General features: G+C 49.2%; 2 protein-coding genes across 12 annotated transcripts; one reads left to right on the top strand and one right to left on the bottom strand.

The window, feature by feature from the left end:
* Positions 1 to 28: 28 nt before the first annotated feature.
* CYB561A3 (cytochrome b561 family member A3) lies at positions 29 to 9,410 on the bottom strand. 7 transcript variants are annotated; one of them, XM_019656038.1, is made up of 8 exons: positions 8,752 to 9,410; positions 7,136 to 7,257; positions 6,172 to 6,283; positions 4,760 to 4,958; positions 2,941 to 3,149; positions 2,157 to 2,311; positions 1,502 to 1,658; positions 29 to 842 (listed from the first exon to the last, which is right to left on the bottom strand). In XM_019656038.1, the coding sequence occupies exons 4-8, from the start codon at positions 4,941 to 4,943 to the stop codon at positions 819 to 821; spliced, it is 729 nt and encodes a 242-aa protein (XP_019511583.1). In that variant the 5' UTR covers positions 4,944 to 4,958; positions 6,172 to 6,283; positions 7,136 to 7,257; positions 8,752 to 9,410; the 3' UTR covers positions 29 to 818. The 7 variants fall into 7 exon arrangements, with proteins under 7 accessions (XP_019511583.1, XP_019511585.1, XP_019511587.1 ...); XM_019656040.1 differs by having other exon boundaries at positions 8,883 to 9,410; XM_019656042.1 differs by having other exon boundaries at positions 9,127 to 9,410.
* TMEM138 (transmembrane protein 138) lies at positions 9,380 to 15,088 on the top strand. Of its 5 annotated transcripts, none has more exons than XR_002125491.1 (5): positions 9,380 to 9,467; positions 11,330 to 11,597; positions 12,645 to 12,816; positions 13,877 to 14,267; positions 14,590 to 15,088. XR_002125491.1 is itself a non-coding variant. In XM_019656046.1 (5 exons), the coding sequence occupies exons 2-5, from the start codon at positions 11,470 to 11,472 to the stop codon at positions 14,838 to 14,840; spliced, it is 627 nt and encodes a 208-aa protein (XP_019511591.1). In that variant the 5' UTR covers positions 9,380 to 9,467; positions 11,330 to 11,469; the 3' UTR covers positions 14,841 to 15,088. The 5 variants fall into 5 exon arrangements, 3 of the variants coding, with proteins under 3 accessions (XP_019511591.1, XP_019511592.1, XP_019511593.1); XR_002125490.1 differs by lacking the exon at positions 14,590 to 15,088 and adding an exon at positions 14,522 to 14,546; XM_019656046.1 differs by having other exon boundaries at positions 14,192 to 14,267.
* Positions 15,089 to 18,201: the final 3,113 nt, after the last annotated feature.

The raw sequence follows: 18,201 nt of genomic DNA, 5'->3' as shown, positions 1-18,201 counted from the left end.
CTGAGGCACCCCTGCTCCTCATCCCTGTTGGGACAGCTGGGGACAGTTGTCTGTACTTGGGAGAGTGGGTTTCCAGAGGTCATAGGGCTGCCTAACAGTGACAGGAAAGTAAGTCACAGGGACGGGCTGGGATCCAGGCACCAGCTGTAGCAGTCACTAGAAGAGGTAGAGCCACACTGTCACAGTGGATGCAGACAGTGGATGCAATGACATGAAACAACAGCAGACAGTAGTCAGTGCCCCAGCGCCTCTGCAGAAGCTGCCCTGCAACCATTCTCCCCGTCTCCTTCCATCACCGCACAATGCTCATGCCCAGCCTCAAGTCCAGGTGGGCCAGATGGAGGTCACAGTGGAAGAAGCCTGCCCACGGCGGGCCCCTAAATGAAATGCACACCTTCATGGGGAAAGCTGACGGATGCCGCCTCCCTCGCTTTCCACACTGCAGACTGCACTTGAGTCCCGGCTCATCTGAACTCTCGGGATTTCCTACCACATCCTGAGGGGTCGAAAGGGGAAATCAGCTGGACTTCAGACAGACAACAGGAGCGGGGTGAGCAGCCAGGGCAAGGAGGGCCTGTATACATGGGGGATCTCAGAAGTCGACGCCAAGAAGGGGTGCAGAAGTCAAAGCCACCAAGAAAAGCGGTGGGCAACAAGTTGGTGAAGAGAGCAGGTCCAACACGGAGGGAAGGAGAGGTTTGGGCCCAGAGCCCAAAGCAAGTCTGTTGCCGAAACCAGAGGGGAGCCCCAGGTAGATCAGAGCTTCTGAGGGGCGTCCAGACCGCACCACCGACTACTCCTGGGAGTCCATTCCTGCTTCACTCCCTTTCGTGCATCAGGGGCTGGAACGATAGGCAGATGCACAGGGGTTAATGACATAATATCAAAACGGCCCCTGACCTACAGGAGTCACACCAGGTAGGAGTTGTTCACACAGACACCCCCAACCTGCAGAGCAGTCCCCGCTCAAGCCACCACATCTTTCAGGGAAGCCCCAACGTTCCTCAGCCTGATGCACACCCCATCTCACCCCATCTTTTAGGTGCCTGGCAGGCCAAGAACAGAAAAAACCAGGCACTCAACTTGTCACCAAGCACCTGCTACGTAAGCTCCCATCACATCAGACCAGCCCCAAAGCTGGAAAAGTAGCAGTGATGACACCACTCCTCATGCTCAAGTCCTTCGTTGGGGAAAATAAGGCCACACTTCCCCCCTGTGAAACCACAGGAACTTGGGGAAGGGAGTAACCCCAGTCCTCTCCCAGTGGACAGGATCCTGGGAGCGCCTGAGCCTGAGCAGTTGCATCTGCTGTGATAGTTGGGATGTGCTGGCCAGATATGATGCTCCCCATCAGCTAGCCTAACCCCACTTTCCAGCTACTTGGTTTCCTGCCATGGTGCTGGGTTGGTCTTCCCAGTAAGGCCCAAGCCTCTCCTGGGTGACCCTTCTCTAGACCCGGCCCTACCCCTGCCTGGCATGGGAGACCAGGAGAGACCCATACCTGTCTTTCAGTCATGGCCCCTGCCTCTGGGCGTTTCCAAGACGAAGCCTGAAGGATATAGAGCACCAGCAGCCCGAAGACCACCACCAGCATCCCAGTGCTGTTGGCAAAGACTGCCTCACCGGGCAGGCTGGAGTACGGCTTGGTGGCATTTTTCCTGAAGATGATGAAAAATGGGCCCCTGAGAGACTTTTCTACCTGTTTTTGCCCAGTGGGAGAATCAGTGCCACTAACGGGGTGAGAAAGCTCCCCAGGACCAGCTGTGACCTGGACTGTTGACGTACTTTCTAAGTCCCTGCCACAACAAACATCTGCAGAATGCTTTTCATCTATGCCTGTGAGCTCTGTGCCTCGGAACCCATTTGTAAGTGGCAATGACAACAGTATCGATGTTGTGGGGCAATCAGAGGAATAATTCAGGTACTTAGAATAGCTTCTGACACACAGTAGGTGCTAAGTCAATTTGATGCTGGATAGACACCTGCTGACCGATTTACCAATCTCAACCTAAAGAAAGACCATTACCGCCCAGGTCAGGAACGGGCCCAACCCCAAGAGCCCCCTCCCCTGGGTGGGTTCTATGATCACTGGGTTCATCTTTTGAAGACCCTATTCTATGCCCTCCACCTTAGTGTTGGGACCCCATTCCACTCACAAACTGAAGAAAAGCTTCTCATTAATGCCGGAAATGACAGACGCAATGGCCAGAGAGAGGATGGAGGCTCCAAAGAAGACGTGAACGGGTTTAAGGAGGCCGCGCAGCCACATGGACGCCCAGGGCAGCAGGAAGACGGCAAAGCCCAGGAACCACTGTGAACACAGGGAGGAAGTGCCTGACCATAATGTGTGCGACCGAAGGCGCCCACGGTCACGCCACCGCGCCAGCGCCTCCTGTCAGTGAACCTTCGCCCTCCTTCCCAACTCAAACCTCCCACCAGGCATGGCCCCGGCACCACACCGAGCTTCCTCAATGTGGTCTGTCTGTCTCTCTTACACGAGCAACAACGTTTCACGACATGCTTCACTACAACCCCGCTGTCCTGCAAATCCACCCATTCCTTGTTTGTTTCCTTCCAGTCCTGGCTCACCAAACCCCTCCCTCATGCAGCACTGACGTCAGAATATGGACACCACTTCTAGAATTACTTCTGGTTCACAGAAAGGTGGGAGTGGGGAAGGCGGAAAAGATGATTTCGAGTCAGCATGGTACATGCTATGACAAAGTAGGCTCAGAGCACTCTGGGATGACAGTGGGCAGTGTGACGGGGAAGAGCCACCTCCTACAGCCCTTTAAACTGCCCACTACAGCGTGTGCCCTGCAACGCCATCACCAGGCAACGAGCAGAGGGAATCTTTATGCTGATGCAAATGAAGCCCCAAGCAGAGCCCATGGCTGCCGCCCAGCAGTGGGGACCCAAAGGAGGGTGGAGAGCACCCACCTGGCAGGCGAAGAGGAAGACGGTGGTGATGCCCAGCCAGCTGTGCAGCGAGTAGAGGTTGGCGATATTTGCACGGTTGTGATATCTAAAGACGGCCACCAGCCCCAGCACGGTCAGGATGAAGGCCAGCAGGTGCAGGGCTGCGTGGGCAATTTTCCAGGGCAGCTTGGACCCCAACCATGACTGGGGCAGGCGGTACACCAGCGACGCTACAGGAGAGAGCAGTCCCAGGGCTCAGCCTCTTCTGCTCATGCTCACCACACATTAAGGCAATCGCCCTGACACAGTCCCACAGAGCCTCCCAACGAGGGAAGAAGGAAATGCTAGGACATTGGTGTCAACTCCTCAGCATCGTCTATCCTCGCATCGTTTCTGAGACAACCGTTAGCCATGAAGGGGGAAGAGAAGGGACAGTGACAAAAAGGGAGGAGCAAGTACCTTGGGTCTGCCCTTCCATCATTGCAATAATAAAGATAGTTGGTATGAAGTTTTGCAAGTTAAAAAGCAATGTCACATTCCTTATTTCATCTAACTAAATTCTCACTTGATAACTGAGATTAGTCATCAAGAACACAGGCTGTGAGGTTAGATAACCTAGGTCCAAATCCTGGCTCTGCCTCTTTGCTATTTGACATCTTCTTTCTAAAATCTGTTTCCTCATCTGTAGAATGGGGATAACAATAGAGCCCACCTCACAAGCTTCCTGTAAGAACAAAATGGGATCATGTATCTGAAGTACACAGGGTAAGCTGCTATTATCAATGTCTCCATCATTCCCATTTTGCAAGTAGGGAAAATGAGGCTCTCCCAGGCCCCAAGACCCAGGTCTGAATGCAAGGGGCAAAGACGGGTCTGGCAGGAGTAAGCACATCCCTTAAGTAAGGGCCCACGATGCCATGAGCGGCTTCAATCTCCTGCCCTCTACAGGGGGGTTGCAAATGACAGCTCACTGGTCAAATCCAGCCCACTGCCTATTTCTATGAATAAAGGTTTTTTTTTGTTTGTTTGTTTGTTTTAATTGGGGAACTGGAGGAGGGAACAGCGCTGGGGAATTGGGGGGAGGGGAACAGACAAGTTGCTGTCGTTTTGTTCTTCAGTCTAGTTGTGGAGGACGTTGCTTCACTGGCCCAAGTTGGCACCATCATTGTGCTCTTCCCAGGCGAGGCAGATCAGTCGCCAGCTTCTGGACGGCCGCTCACTGCGGCTGCTGGCCGCTCACGCTGGCTGCTGGCTACACACGGTAGCCCATGGCAACCCACTGCCACAGGGACTGCAGCCTATGCCATCGCCAGGCGACTCACGGCAGCCCAGCTCCAGGTTGAGCTGCTGTTCAGCATCCTAGCTGTAGAGGGCAGTGTCACTGGCCCTCATATGTGGGATCCGAACCGGGGCCCTCTGGCGTCCCAAGCCAGTTCTTAACCAACGCGCCACTCGGCTGGCCCATCTGTGGATAAAGTTTTGCTGGAACACAGCCATGCATGTATTTTCCGGTTGTCTGCGGCTACTCTCACAATACAACAGCAGACCTGAGTAATTGCAACACAGATTGTATAGCCTGCAAAGCCTCAAATACTTACTACCTGGCCTTTTACAGAAAGTTTGCCAACCCCTGCCCTAGCGTATCCGTGAAGCTGCTCTTCTTAGATGCCCCCATTCTCACTACTTCTTCCAAATGACACCTGGGCCCAGAGACAGGCCAACCTACCCAACCTGCATAGCCCTGAACCCCACAGTGACAAAGGCCAGCCCTGGAGGGGCAGAGATCTGGCCCATCCAGGCCTGGGCTATAGCATGTCTCCCCTGCTGACCCCATACTCACCAGCACTGTAGAGCACCACCATCCCAGCAACCATGAGGACTGGGTGACAGTTGAACATGAATATGGTGCCATCCCAGGCAAAGCCACCGTGCCAGCTCTGCATCCAATAGACGGTGAAGAGGATGCACATCAAGCCCAGGGATGACAGTGCCAGGACAGACAGGTAAAACCACCTCATAGCCATCCTGACCAGGCACCCCTAGAAGCAGCAGAAATCACATGTTCTTGCTGGTTCGGGTGCACCCCACATACCAGCTAGAGACCTTGCTCTTGGTCTGAAGGGTGGACACTTTTTGTTGAGTTCCCCTGCCATCCGCCTGGACACCATCCTAGGAGGCCTTGGTGGCTGGGGCGGGGGGGGGAGGGCTGAACTCTGCTTAGGGACAGTGACTGAGGCCCCACTCCAGCCCCTGGCAGTGCGGAGTGCAGCCAGCCAGGCCTGTGGCTGGCAGCCGTGGAGAGCTGGCTCCTCTGCTGTGGCTGGATGCCACAGCTCTGGGCCCAGAACCCTGGGATTCATCTCCCCCACAGGACGGGAATTACCTCCCCACAGAAATGAAGGGACAGGAATCAAAATCCAGGCTAGATCACACACATGCCCAGGCCCTCGGCTCTAACTTCAGGAGGCAAAATCACAATCAGCAAGGGGCAAACACACTACTATTAGGCCAGCCGGGAGGAAGGCCTATGGGCTCTCACTTCTACAGAGAAGTTCTTCCCCAGAGAGTGAACTCTGTGAGGCTAATCCTCTCACTGCAGAGGTGAGATCAGGCCTTCACTGCAGAGGCCCCACACTTCCCTTGTGCATTGGGCGCCGGCCCTCAGCGTCCCCAGGCCTGAGGCTTCTGCTTTCTCTTCCTCTGGGGAAAGTCCAGAGGACAAAAAAGGAAGCAAGAATTCATGGTCTAGAAAGCAAGAGTTTACAGCCCTTCATCTCATCAATAGGTTCTTGGAACTGTAGTCAAATGATGTCTAATGAAGCCAATTTTATCACAGGCTACTTGATATAAGCAAGAGTTAAGCTCCTACGGCCTCTCATCCACGTTGAAAGAAACATTATTGAGGACCCGCTGTACTTCGAGATTTCCACATGTACTTGATAAACGCAGGAACCAACTTTGGTTTCAGGCACGGAGAATGCCCACGTCCCTGAGCAGCTGCTCTTAAAAGCCAGGCAAGTGGGCATGAGGGTTAGCAGCAAGTGCAGTCGCAGGACTGCCCCTGCTTTCAGCTAACGTGTAGGCAGCATGGGTCCAGCTCTCGAGGCAGTCACAGCATCCCACGGATTCACACTAAGAAGGTGATACTGTGGCTTCTTGCAGGTGAGGTCCCTTGATCTGAACCAGCTAACAGAGAGAAGAGGCCCCCAAAATAGCCAAGAACTCCTGGAGATAAAACACTTGATTCCTTACCTTTAGACCTAGTGGCAGGCTGATAGAGTGGTGGCCTGGGCTCTAACTCTTACGAAGTGAGGCACCTTGAGCAAATCACTTAACATTTATTTGTAGGACTCAGTCTTCTCATCTGGAAGAAAGGCATGGCAATAAGAATATAATTTACCAAAACGCAGCTGAGAACAGACACCATACTGGAACCTTACATACATGATCCCATTTTCTCCTCTTGCCAACTCTGTGAGGAGTTATTGTCCCCATTTCCGATAAGGAAACTAAGGCTCAGAAAGATTAAATATAATAGCTAGCATTAGAACCCAGTGAGCGGGCAGGAAGCTTCAAACCCTTATCTGTTTGGCTTCAAGGCCCGTGTTTTTTCCTTGACCACAGGTTGTCATATGGTCAAGTGAGAAAATGTATGTAAGGACATCGTGAGAGTAAAGTATTATACTCTTCTTAGTATTGTCACAACACTCCTAACTATTAACAAAAGCCTGCAGCTCAGGGACCCCCGTGCCTGCCCAGGCCTCTAAACGGCCCTGATTCCATGTCAGGCCAGTTCTCTCCATGCCAGGCGTCCACCTAATCAGAAACAGACACTGAGCTCTCCCAAGGTGATCCAAGTTGGCAATCCTCTCTGAGAAAGGACCATCGGGGGCGTGTGTGTGTGTGTGGGGGGCATGTGGGGGGGACGACTTCCATGAGGCTGGATTGAGAAAATCATGCCATCAGCTTCCAAGAAGCTTCGTGAATTAACTACTGAGCTCAGAGATTTGCTACCCAGCCTCAGAGCTGTCCCCTTAGTTCCTGTAAGAGCAGAGGAAGTTTCAGGTCACCAGATGTTCAGTCACCCCCTAGTGAAGTTTTATGTCAGCATGAGGGACCTCGTGGTCAGTAGGCTCTATCCACCAAACAATATCTACTTTGTTTTTCCTTTGTTAAAGGGAAAAAGTAAATATAATCGAAAAGGGACTGTACTCACCCCCCAGGAAGAGGTCCTGGATTACTGCTCTGGGACAGACTTGGAATAGACAATGGGGGCTTTCCAGACAGAGGGCCGCAATGTTATACTGCTCACAGTACACAAAGGAGCCCTCCCTCTGCCTGAAATAGAGAGCAAAAGCAGAGAAAAAGGAAGAATGCAGTGAAAATTGCAACCCAGATGCTAAGAATATCTTCTCATTTACTCTAAGAGGGCAGGCTGTGCTATGATTTCAGAGTATGCTCATCACGGTCTCCTATTCTGCCCTCGCTCCATGGAGCCCCATTCTAAGACAGAAGTCAGCACTCGTCTGTGAAGGGCCAGGATGGTAAATACTTGAGGCTTTGCAGGCCACATGGTCTCTATCACAACTACTTCAACTCTGCTGATGTCGTGCAAGAGCAGTCATAGACAACACCTTCACAAATGAACACAGCTGTGTTCTGAAACAACTTTATTTATGGACACTGAAATTTTACTTTCATAGAATTTGCATGTCACAAAATGTTACCCTTTTCATTTTCAATTGTTTAAAAATATAAAAACCATGCAAGCGAGCCAGATTTGGCTTGTGGGTTATAGTCTGTTGACCCTGATCTAAGGGGTCTACTCTCCAGTGTAATACTCTCCTCAATCCCTCTGCAGAAAGGATTCTCCCAAGCTGCACAGAAACAGATCAGGCCTTGGGGTAGGAAATGGGGACAGGCAAACCTCAGAGATAGTGTGGGTTCGGTTCCAGGCCACCACAGTAAAGCGAGTGTCATAACAAAGGCAGTTGTAATCTTTTTGCTGGTGGAGGGTCCTGCCTTCATTTGTAAAAAACTCAACAGCTGTGAAGCGCAAAAGAGCAATTTGCAATAAAGGGAGGTATGCCTGTATGTCCCATTCAGCCCTCAGACGTAGGAAAAGGCTCTATTTCAAACTCTTACAACTTTTATATTTTAGAGCTACAGATAGATGACAGCAAGTCATTTTGTTGCTCCCTGGTCCCAAATGAATGATGCGTGCTTTAGGAATCCTGAGACTTAGGACTCAAGTCCTAAACTCCTATTCTACAAATTAAAAATACCGGGGCTCAAAGAAAGGCTGTGACTTGGCCAAGGCGAATAGCAAAGCTGGTACAGGAATCTAAGTTCACTTCCCCTCAGTTCCAAGGGCTCCTCACTTGCAAGCATAACTTCTGTAAAGTCAGTTCTTAGAGGAGTGAGGGGCCCTAAATTCCAGTAAGGAGGTGGATAAGCAAGGACTTCCTTAGCACCAGCGTGATGACAGACCCGTCCTTCCGACTCTGCTCTGGTCTGGCTCAGGTGTCCGGGCAGAACCGTTCTAGGAGCCCCAGGGCACAGCCCTGACTCCTCTGCCTGGGACCAAGGAGGTCCCTGCTAACCTTGGATGAAAATTAAGGCGGGGGGCTCTGCCCGCTGACTGCGACTTCTGAAGAACTTTCGTGCCTTCACAACCGCGACGGGTGGAAAGAACGGCACGGACAACGGTGTTCATTTCCTAAAAGAGAAAAACTGAGGCCGGGCGAGGGGTAGCGAAAGTGCGAAGCGAGGTAGCAGCGGAGCGAGCACTCGAACCCAGTCCTTGAACTCCGAGCCCAGGCTCTTTCTCACCCCCGAACCACAGTGGGATGCAGTAGGGTTTGGGGTCTCCAGGACCCTCCTCTCGCCACCCGGCGCCCGCCGCCGTTCCCGAGGCTCCTAGGGGTTGAAGTCCAGGGACTGCACCGAACATCGGGACGCACCTGCCGCCGTGTCCCTAAGATGGACAGGGTCGAGGAGGGAACCACCTCGCTCTTTTATAAGCTCGCAACACTTCCGGTCGCGCGCGCGGCTGCCTGGGAAATGAAGTCCGGAGCCGCTGGGTCTCTGGCTCCCAATGCGTCAAGCCGCCGACCCCCAACTCCACTTCCACCGTGAGCGTTTTCTCCCCCAAGCCCCGGGTTCTAGGGGCCAGCCACGCCGTCATGGGCCGGCCCTGTCCCTCACCCTCCGTCCCCTGGAAGCGGAAATGTTCGGGCCGACACGAAGCCTCGCCAGGGGCTGGCCCTCAGCAAGGCCACGCGCCACCCAGGCAGGACTCGGTCAGCAGGTGGGGCGGCCAGAAGACGGGTGCGGCGACGCTGGAAGGGCCCCGGGAGGGGCGGGCCCAAGAAAGCGGGGGGCCCAAACATGGCGGCCAGGCTGGCCTTAGAGCGGGGCGAGAATGCTGAGCGCGAGCGGGCAGCACCTCGCGGACGGAGCCCGTCTCCGCTACTTCCGGAACGTAAAACCGGTTTCCGGAAAGCCAGGACGGGTGTCCCCATGACAACCGACGTTGAGGCTTTGAGGTGAGAGTGCTTGATGAGGAGTAGGTATTGTGTGCAGAAGTCGGAATTTTTGTTGTTATTGTTTTGGTTTTGGTTTCTTGCCAAGGCAGCCCCGTTTTAAAGTAGATTGGGAAGGGTGAGGAAAACTGCCCTGGAGACAAAGGGAAACCCGACAGGTAGCGGCGGGTAAACTGAAAACTGCTTCATCACCTTGCGAAAAGACCTAACCTCCAGGAGATGCTGGCCCTTCCCGTAGAGCGCGGTGGGTCGTTCTGTGTAAGGGCTTCTCACAACAGCCCTCTGGTGGCCTGTGAAGTAGTGGTTAAGACCACGGCTTGGGTGTCTTCCTTAGTTGTGCGTCCTGGCTCTGCTCACCTGCACCTGGAGGGATGACTTGAACTCTGACCCTGTGCCCTTGCCTGTAAAACGGGGATAATGCTTTCCCACTTTGCAGAGTAGTTGCGAGGATTACAGGAAATTATCTTGGTTACAGTTTTATCACGGTGCTGGTATGTAGGTGATAGCTATCAGCATTATTTGATGAATGAGGAAACCAGGCTGAGGAACCACGTTCGTACATCCACCCAAGTGTGACTTCTCCACCAGGAGAAGGGGGCAAGGTTTCTTAACCTCTAGGGCCTCTATGTAAAGTGGGAATTATATACATAATAACAGCTACTTCTTAAGATGGTTGTAGGATTAAATAAAGTAATAAATATGAAAAGAGCTTGTAAATTGTAAAACATTTTACAGATGTTAATTTAATCTCAATGTCTAAGCATTTTGAAATTTGTTTATAAATTTAATGCAGCTGGAGGGGGTCACAGGACACCCCCAGAGCAACTTCTGGGTCGTGCAGTATATGAAAATAAGGGCCCATCTCCCCTTGTCTGGTGCCACTCTATTGCTACCATTACCTTGCTCATAATCGAATCTTAACTAAATTCAGCTTTATTTCCCTCCAGATGGGGGTAAATTGTATGCATTTGCACGAATGGGCATGTCAGTAGGGAGTTGTTTTATGGGAAGGGTACCCCCTCCAGTTCCTGCATGCATGTAATTGGGTACTAGTATGGCACCCACAATCTTTTACAATTGAGGTTAGCTTGGTTGGTTTTGTGTCTTTTTTACAGGTGTACAAAACAATGCAATAGTTATACATTTGATGGGTTTTCTTTTTAATTAAATGGAGAGTTATTTCAGGGGAAAAAAATCTTTCAGGAGAGCACTATTTCCTCTCAGTTTTTTCTGCCTACATCACTTCCCACTTCTCCTATGCCAACATTTTCCCCTCCTAGTAACATACCAGCTATCAGTTATGGTAAGAGGCAGCTTTGTGCAGTGGTTAAAAGCACAGACTCTAGACCCAGACTGCCTGATATGAATCCCAGTTCACCACTTACTAGCGATATGACCTTGGACAAATTATTTCACCTCGCTGGACCTCAACTGTCCCATCTGTAAAATGGGGAAAGTAATAGTGTATCTTCTACCTCATGGAGTTATTGTGAGATTTAAATTATGTCAGTGCTTAGAATAGTCCCTGGCACATTGTAAATAATATATAAAGGTTTGCTGCTTCAATTAGTATTAGAGTTAGAATTATTACATGATCAGTCACTCTTTGTAGTACCCCTAGATTCCTTTGGACTCAAAAGTAGTTAGAAAGAGCTCTGTGTTTAGAAGTTTCCAAACATGGAGAAAGGTTTGCGGGTAAGGGTCCTTAGGAGTGACGAGTTGGGTTTTTTTGGTGTTGTTGGTTTGGTTCATTGATGTATCCCAAGCACCTAGAATGGTGCCTGGCACATAGTAGGTCCTCAGCAAATATTTACTCTATTAATGAATTTCTAACCACCTCTTTTTTTTTTTTTTTGTCTCAACAGGCCTTTGTCTTAGAGCAAGAGAAGCAGCTCTGACTCTGAGGAACTAGACTCTCCTCCCTCGGTGCTGGGGAGAAAGCCCGGAGCTGTTTTCTGGGGAACTGTGGGATGTGCCGCTGGGGGCCCGAGAGAGCGAAAGGAAGATGCTGCAGACCAGTAACTACAGCCTGGTGCTCGCCCTGCAGTTCCTGCTGCTGTCCTGTGACCTCTTTGTCAATTCCTTCTCGGAGCTTCTCCGAATGGCTCCCGTCATCCAGCTGGTGCTCTTCATGTGAGTTCAGTGGGTGGGGCTGGACAGCTGAACCCACGCAGCTTGAAGGCCCTAACAATCGTGACTTGACATTTTACACTTATTCATAGAGAAATATCAGGGAGAAAACATTTCACCTTGTCCTAGGCACTCCATGGTAGATAGACATGTTCCTGGTCCAGTTTTTAAATACACCTGGCGAGGGTTTGGGACATGGGGAGCAGTTCACGTAGAAAATGAGGGTCAGACTGCTGACCCAGTCGTTGTACATCTGCAAGTAGAACTATTGTCATACATTGCCATGAAAGAGGATTATACAACAGCAGATGCAAAGGGTAATCATACATACATATATATATATATATGAATCCCATCAGATGGAAGCTGTTGGTGTTTTTCCTTCACAATGATTTATAGATTTCATGAGGCACGTTCCAAACAGAAAACCACCGTCTTGGAGATGGTTTTCCTTCATTCAACAAGTATTCATTGGCCCGCCACACAGTGTTCTAGTTGCAGTGGTAAATATGATGAGGTCCTGCTCTCATGGGGTTTCCATTCTCGTGGAGATAATGATAAAGTAGCAGGGGTGGGGAAGGGCCACTTTAGGTAGTGGAGCTAAAGTCTTTCTGGAAAGGGGACAATTGAACTGAGACTTGAATGACACTAAGGCACCAGCCATGCAAAGATCAGGGAATGTGCATTGTTGTCTTGCTTGATGAAAATGTCTGATAGGACCAGGGTATGTGACAGATGGGGCTGGCATTTTCTGGACATAGGGAGGAAATTAACTTCTCCTCGCAAGTTCCCAGGAGGTTTGTTGAGTTAAGAGTGTCGGAGCAGGAAAGCCTTGTCTGTGGACTGCAACTCAACGGATGGGGCCAGTGGGTAGTTTTAGCTTCATGTCATTTGGGGCCCAAAGCCCATGCTACCTCTGGGGGGGTTTCAGAGGACTATATCCCAGGAAAGGACAGACCGTATGGTGTCCCTTAGGCCTTTAGGACTTAGGGCCAGCTCGTGGGTCCTCACTCAGGCCTCCATTTGGCTGTACTTCTTTTATGTCTGCAGCATCCAGGATATTGCAGTCCTCTTCAACGTCATCATCATTTTCCTCATGTTCTTCAACACCTTCGTCTTCCAGGCTGGCCTGGTCAACCTCCTGTTCCATAAGTTCAAAGGGACCATCATCCTGACAGCTATGTACTTCGCCCTCAGCATCTCCCTTCATGTCTGGGTCATGGTAAGAGTGGAGCTCTGAATTTCTGAATCCTTGAAGGACTAGGAATATCTTTTCTCTGGGAACCCAGCATCATTGTTTTACATCTCACAGAATCCTTGATGAGAAAAGGTGAAATGAATGTGGTCTGGCCTGGAGCCAGGTAGGTATGTGAGAGTTTCATAGGGCACTTTGCCCAGCCTTATGTGTTGAAGGACAGCCTTATCCAAGAGTCAAGGGACACTTCTGGAACATTCAGATCACCTTTGCCCCAAACAGGTCTGCCAGGGCTAAAACAGGAAGTCAAATCTGCTCATTAGCTGTTTGGGCAGGTGGGTGTTGGTACAGGGTATTCCCAGGCATCAGTGTCCCAGGGGAGATGGCCAAGAAAGAGTGCTGCTTACCTTTTAGTGCTTCATGGCCTCTGCTGCGGCCCATCACTTCCACGAGGAGAAGCAACCTCCCAGATGCCTCCCTTTGGTTCTGAGATAGGCCTCCCAGCAGATCCAGTTTTCATGTTTCAGAATTCTTTTGCTCCCCAAATTCTTCCATCTCTTTGGATGTCTCACGTGTTTCTTCAGTACTCATTTTGAGGGAATACATTGGCACCTCAGGGTTCTCTAGTCATTCCTGTGCTAAAGGCACCTTCTCAGACTGAACATTCTATTGAGTTGCCCTTGTGATTCCATGGAGGAAGCAGAGCTCTCAGGACGAAACAAGCAGAGCAGTGAAGACTAAGTCAGTGGTTCTCAACCTTCCTAATGCCGCGACCCCTTAATCCAGTTCCTCATGTTGTGGTGACCCCCAACCATAAACTTATTTTCGTTGCTACTCTATAACTGTAATTTTGCTACTGTTATGAATCGTAATGTAAATATCTTTTTGTTTTCCGATGGTCTTAGGCGACCCCTGTGAAAGAGTCGTTCGACTCCCAAAGGGGTCGCGACCCACAGGTTGAGAACCGCTGGTCTAAGTGCTTCCTGAAGAGAACTGTCTCTTGCTCTGGTTCCTGGAGCCAGAGTAGGTCTTGGCTTTGTGCTATAAAGCCGTTAATCTAATTACACCCTGAGTCTTTGTCTGATAGGAGCTGAGCCTAAGGTTTTCAAGGCAAGACAGTGACCAGGCCGAACTCCTGAGAGAAGGTATATCATTTCTCCTTGGCCAAGGCTATGGAGTGACAGGGAATCAATAGCTTAGTTTGAACTTCCTCCCTCAGGGTTAAAAGGATATTCCCTTTGCAGCAAAAGGATCGTTAGGCACCTTTTAGAAACACAACTTGGGGCTGGGGAAAGAAAGAAAAATGGTGAGATTAGCCTGCATCTGTGCAGCTAACCAAGTGGGAGACGTCAGGGCCTTATGTGGCCGTTAACACCTCCCTGTCTACTCATGTCTCCTTCAGAACTTACGCTGGAAAGACTCTAACCGCTTTGTCTGGACAGATGGACTTCAAGCACTATTTGTATTCCAGAGGCTAGGTAAGGACCAGAGAACCTCACGCCTCACTTAGGTCCCCCCATGGCTCTGGCAGTGAGGGCCTTGATTCCAGCTTGCCAGCATGGGCTGGGTGGAACAGTCACACCAAGAGCAGGAGAGGTTACTGCCCCCTGCTCTTGCCGGGCGTCACTGGGAAGTCATGAGGCAGGGCCCCCCAACCCCCTTAGGGCACGTTCGTACCGGGACCGAGTCCCTGGAGCATCCCTGAGGCTTCTTTTCCACTCGTTGCCCACAGCGGCAGTGTTATACTATTACCTGTACAAACGAACAGCCATGAGACTGGGCGACCCTCGCTTCTACCAGGACTCTCTATGGCTGCGCAAGGAGTTCGTGCAAGTCCGAAGGTGACCGCTTCGTGCCATACTGATGGATGCCTTTCCTTCCTGACAGAAGCCACACCTGCGGCTCTGCAGAGTGGGGGGTGGGCCCCATGCACAGGAAGCAGCTTGACTTTCCTAGGACAGGCGCAAGCCAGTTGTGTTCAGCAGCCAAGAAGCAGAATCCTCCCTCTTGCAAATTCAAGTGTTCCCTACTACAGACCAGTACATACATAATCCCTTCCTGGCTTCCTACCTCTCCTTTCTGTGCCCCCTTCCTCATGGGCTCTGTGGCATTATCCCTGGGGAGCTCCCAGCACCTGCTTTCTTTGCAATACACATGGATGAACGAACGATACAAAGAGGGATAGATATTTCTGTGCTCCTGACTGATCACACCGTGGACATTTAGATTTTGTACCCAGAGCACTTTTTTTTTTAAACATTTTTATAAACATGAAATAAACTGAATTCTTTTCCATAAATGGTGGAGTCTGTCTGTCCAGCTGTCTCTCTTCATGGTTAAGAGGCATGCCAGGTCCTAGCCTTAGCATCCCCTTGATCTAGTGAGCAGATGGAGCCGCAGAGCAAGTACAGATATTTATTGAATCCCATTATGAGTACTAAGATACTTCTGCAGAAATTTAAAATGTAATCTGATGCCCCACCCCCACCCCTGGAGTTTCCAGACTTCTGTGTTTTATTCAGACTCCGCCCCCATATGTCAGAGTCCTAAACTGTCCCCAGAAGAGTAAAAATAAAAATGTTCCTTAGCCTGTTTTGGCAAAAGAAATGTTTTAAAGTCATGCGCCCATAACATCATTTTTCTATTGCCAGAATAATGTGTAACGAAGCCCCACCTGACTTCAGTGGCATATAACAACAAACAGTTTTGTGGCTCTTGAGTCTTGAGGTTCAGGGGATTTCTGCTGGGCTTGCTCACGTGTTTGTGGTCAGCTGTGGATCAGCCAAGCAGCTGTGATGATCTTGAGATCCTTAGCTCTTGGCTAACCTAGGCTGGCCTAAGCTGGAATGACTGAGCTGCTCAACCCTGGTTCATATGACCCATCCATGACTAGCCTGGGTTTGTGCACATGACAGTGGCCAAGGAGCAGGACAACAAGCACCACTGCGTAATCCCATTTCAAGCTTCTGCTTGTATTGTCTTAGACTCCCATGGGTCAAAGCAGGTCACGTGACTGCACCCAGTGTCAGAGTGGGAAAGCACTACAAAGTTTCTTGGCAAAAGGCGTGGACATAGGGAGGGCCATTAATTGTCAGTCTACCTCACCAGAAAGTTGCTCTATGAAACTTGTTATTCAGAGACACTTTAGCACAGGGGTTGGCAAATTTTTTCCATGAAGGGCCAGACAGTAAATATTTCAGACTTTGAGGGCCATGTGGCCCCCTTTGCAACTACTCAACTAGACGTTATAGTTTGAAAGCAGCCACAGATGATACGTAAATGAACACATCTGTGCTCCAATAACACTGTTCTAGGACACTGAAATTTGAATTTCTTATTTTCATGTGTTATAAAACAATTTTCTTTTGATTTTTTTTTCAATGATGTAAAAATATAAATCTATTCTTAGCTTCAGGATACAAAGCTAAGCTAATTCCAGCCAAGGTACAAAAACAGGCTAGATTTGCCCCAGGCCACAGTCTGTTGACTACAGTAGGTTTGGAAGCCTAGAATAAAGTTCTGGGGAAAGAGAGACTAGGTAATCAGCTGTGCTGTCAACACATTTAAAAAGAAAAGGTACAATGCTGAAATAAATGTCAAAGGCCCCATATCCTGTCATCAGCACAAGTGATCTAAAAAGCCCTGACACAGTCACCATCAGTACCTACTATACCTTCATCTGTTAAAATAATAGCCTGATTTTGAATCTTCATTAAAGCTCTCACAGGAGTACTATAATCCCCTTTGCTCATTACAATCCCTGAAAGATTGGTAATTTTCTGTGCCCCCAACTGAGTCAGGGCTACAATGTTCTCGCTGTCTTTGCAGCTAGTTAGTACAACCAAATGCCTGTTTCCTCACAGTATTTATGGCACTTTGTGGCCTACGAGTCTCTGAGATGTGCATGTGTGTTTGTACATTTTCCTTAATTGTTAATACATTCACATTATACAAAATGCAAGTTATAAAAAGATTTATGAGTTAATCTCCCCGCTACTGAATCTCACAGCCACTGAATGCCTTCTGCCTCCCTCCTTGACAATCTCCACTTACTTATATACTTCTTCTAGACAATGTAATACTTCAGAAACATTATTACCAAAAAAATGCCATAAACCTACCCCACTCATTTATTTCAAATCTTCCAATAATCGGTCCTCTGTATCCACGGGTTCTACATTCACAGGTTCAACCAACTGTGGATCAAAAATATTCAGAAAAATGTGTTCCATTGTTGCTGATGTGTACTATGTAGTTAGGTCTAAAATGGTTGTACTGAAGGTGTACAGACTTTTTTTGGTCATACTCCCTACAGCATAACAACTATTTACATAATATTTACATGGTATTAGATATTATAAGTAATCTAGAGATAATTTAAAATATATGGGAGGATGTGTGTAAATTATATGCAAATACTATGCCATTTTATATAATCCCTAGCCGAGGGACGGCTGTCTGTGTATATATTTTATACGAAGTTGTGATTATGGGGAATATGCCATAAAATAGTCTGCAGTAGGAACACGCTTTTAACATCTGTAAATTGATCCCTTGGATCCTTTCAAAGTTCAGAGGAAGAAAACAAACACTTTAAAATTGCTTAGAGACTTAGTAGGATAGAGTTGCTTCTGGTTGATCAATGCTTCAGTTGGGAACTTGAAAACCAAGATAAAATATAAATACCATCTTTTTACTTCAGAGAATTGCTGAAGTAAAAGCAGATTGGAAGGCCTAAAATTCTAAAGTAGGGGGGATCCTAACAGGGTGAACTGACAATTCCCAGCAGATTTTTCCCTGGGGCGTTTGTTTGCTGGTTCAGGGCTTGAGCAAGAGGCTAAGAATCCAAGCATTGCCCAGAGGGTTGCAGGCGGGGAGCAGGGAAGCCTACAGGGCTTAATGGTCTCATGTCGCTGGAGAGACAAAGTTGAGAACCAGAGGAACTTTAAATACATAACTCATTTTCTCCTCAAGATGTTTACCAAATTCTGAAGCTGTGTAGGGACAGAGGCTATAAAAAGCTAAGCCTTAAATCTCTGAAAAGCAAAATGGAATTGTAGGAATGATGCTGATGATGAGAATTCAGGACCTGCCAGGGGGGTGGGGACTCATGAACACACAGGGCTTTCAGTTGAAAGCTCAGGAGGGCCCCTTATTAGGAACAAGATGAAACGGTTTGACCGAGGCTTACCAAAATCGCAGTGTTACCAGCCAACCAAGCAGCCCCCCCCCCACCACTGAGAAACTTTTAAGTTTTCTTTACTATAGAAATGTTAAGTCTAGAAATGTTAAGTCTCCTCCCTAGTTCCTTAGTTTCTTAGCTCTTGGCTTTGATTACTCTTCTAACCAGTTTGTGAATCTTAGACTAAACACCTCCACACAGCCGCCCACTCACCTCCCCTCACCTCCTCC

The sequence above is a fragment of the Hipposideros armiger genome, unplaced genomic scaffold, assembly GCF_001890085.2.
Source record: "Hipposideros armiger isolate ML-2016 unplaced genomic scaffold, ASM189008v1 scaffold_253, whole genome shotgun sequence".
Lineage (NCBI taxonomy): Eukaryota > Metazoa > Chordata > Mammalia > Chiroptera > Hipposideridae > Hipposideros > Hipposideros armiger.
Note: the sequence above shows the minus strand (reverse complement) of the source record. Positions and strands in the feature narration are given on the sequence as shown.

What these genes read in the sequence shown, in the direction of transcription:
- CYB561A3 (XM_019656038.1), bottom strand. Translation starts at nt 4,943, where the DNA reads ATGGCTATGAGGTGGTTTTACCTGTCTGTCCTGGCACTGTCATCCCTG. An exon ending in TCTTCCTCTTCGCCTGCCAG is followed by an intron (nt 2,312 to 2,940) that starts GTGGGTGCTCTC and finishes CTGTGTTCACAG; the next exon opens with TGGTTCCTGGGCTTTGCCGT. An exon ending in GAGAAGCTTTTCTTCAGTTT is followed by an intron (nt 1,659 to 2,156) that starts GTGAGTGGAATG and finishes CATCATCTTCAG; the next exon opens with GAAAAATGCCACCAAGCCGT.
- TMEM138 (XM_019656046.1), top strand. Translation starts at nt 11,470, where the DNA reads ATGCTGCAGACCAGTAACTACAGCCTGGTGCTCGCCCTGCAGTTCCTG. An exon ending in ATCCAGCTGGTGCTCTTCAT is followed by an intron (nt 11,598 to 12,644) that starts GTGAGTTCAGTG and finishes TTATGTCTGCAG; the next exon opens with CATCCAGGATATTGCAGTCC. An exon ending in CCCTTCATGTCTGGGTCATG is followed by an intron (nt 12,817 to 14,191) that starts GTAAGAGTGGAG and finishes TGTCTCCTTCAG; the next exon opens with AACTTACGCTGGAAAGACTC.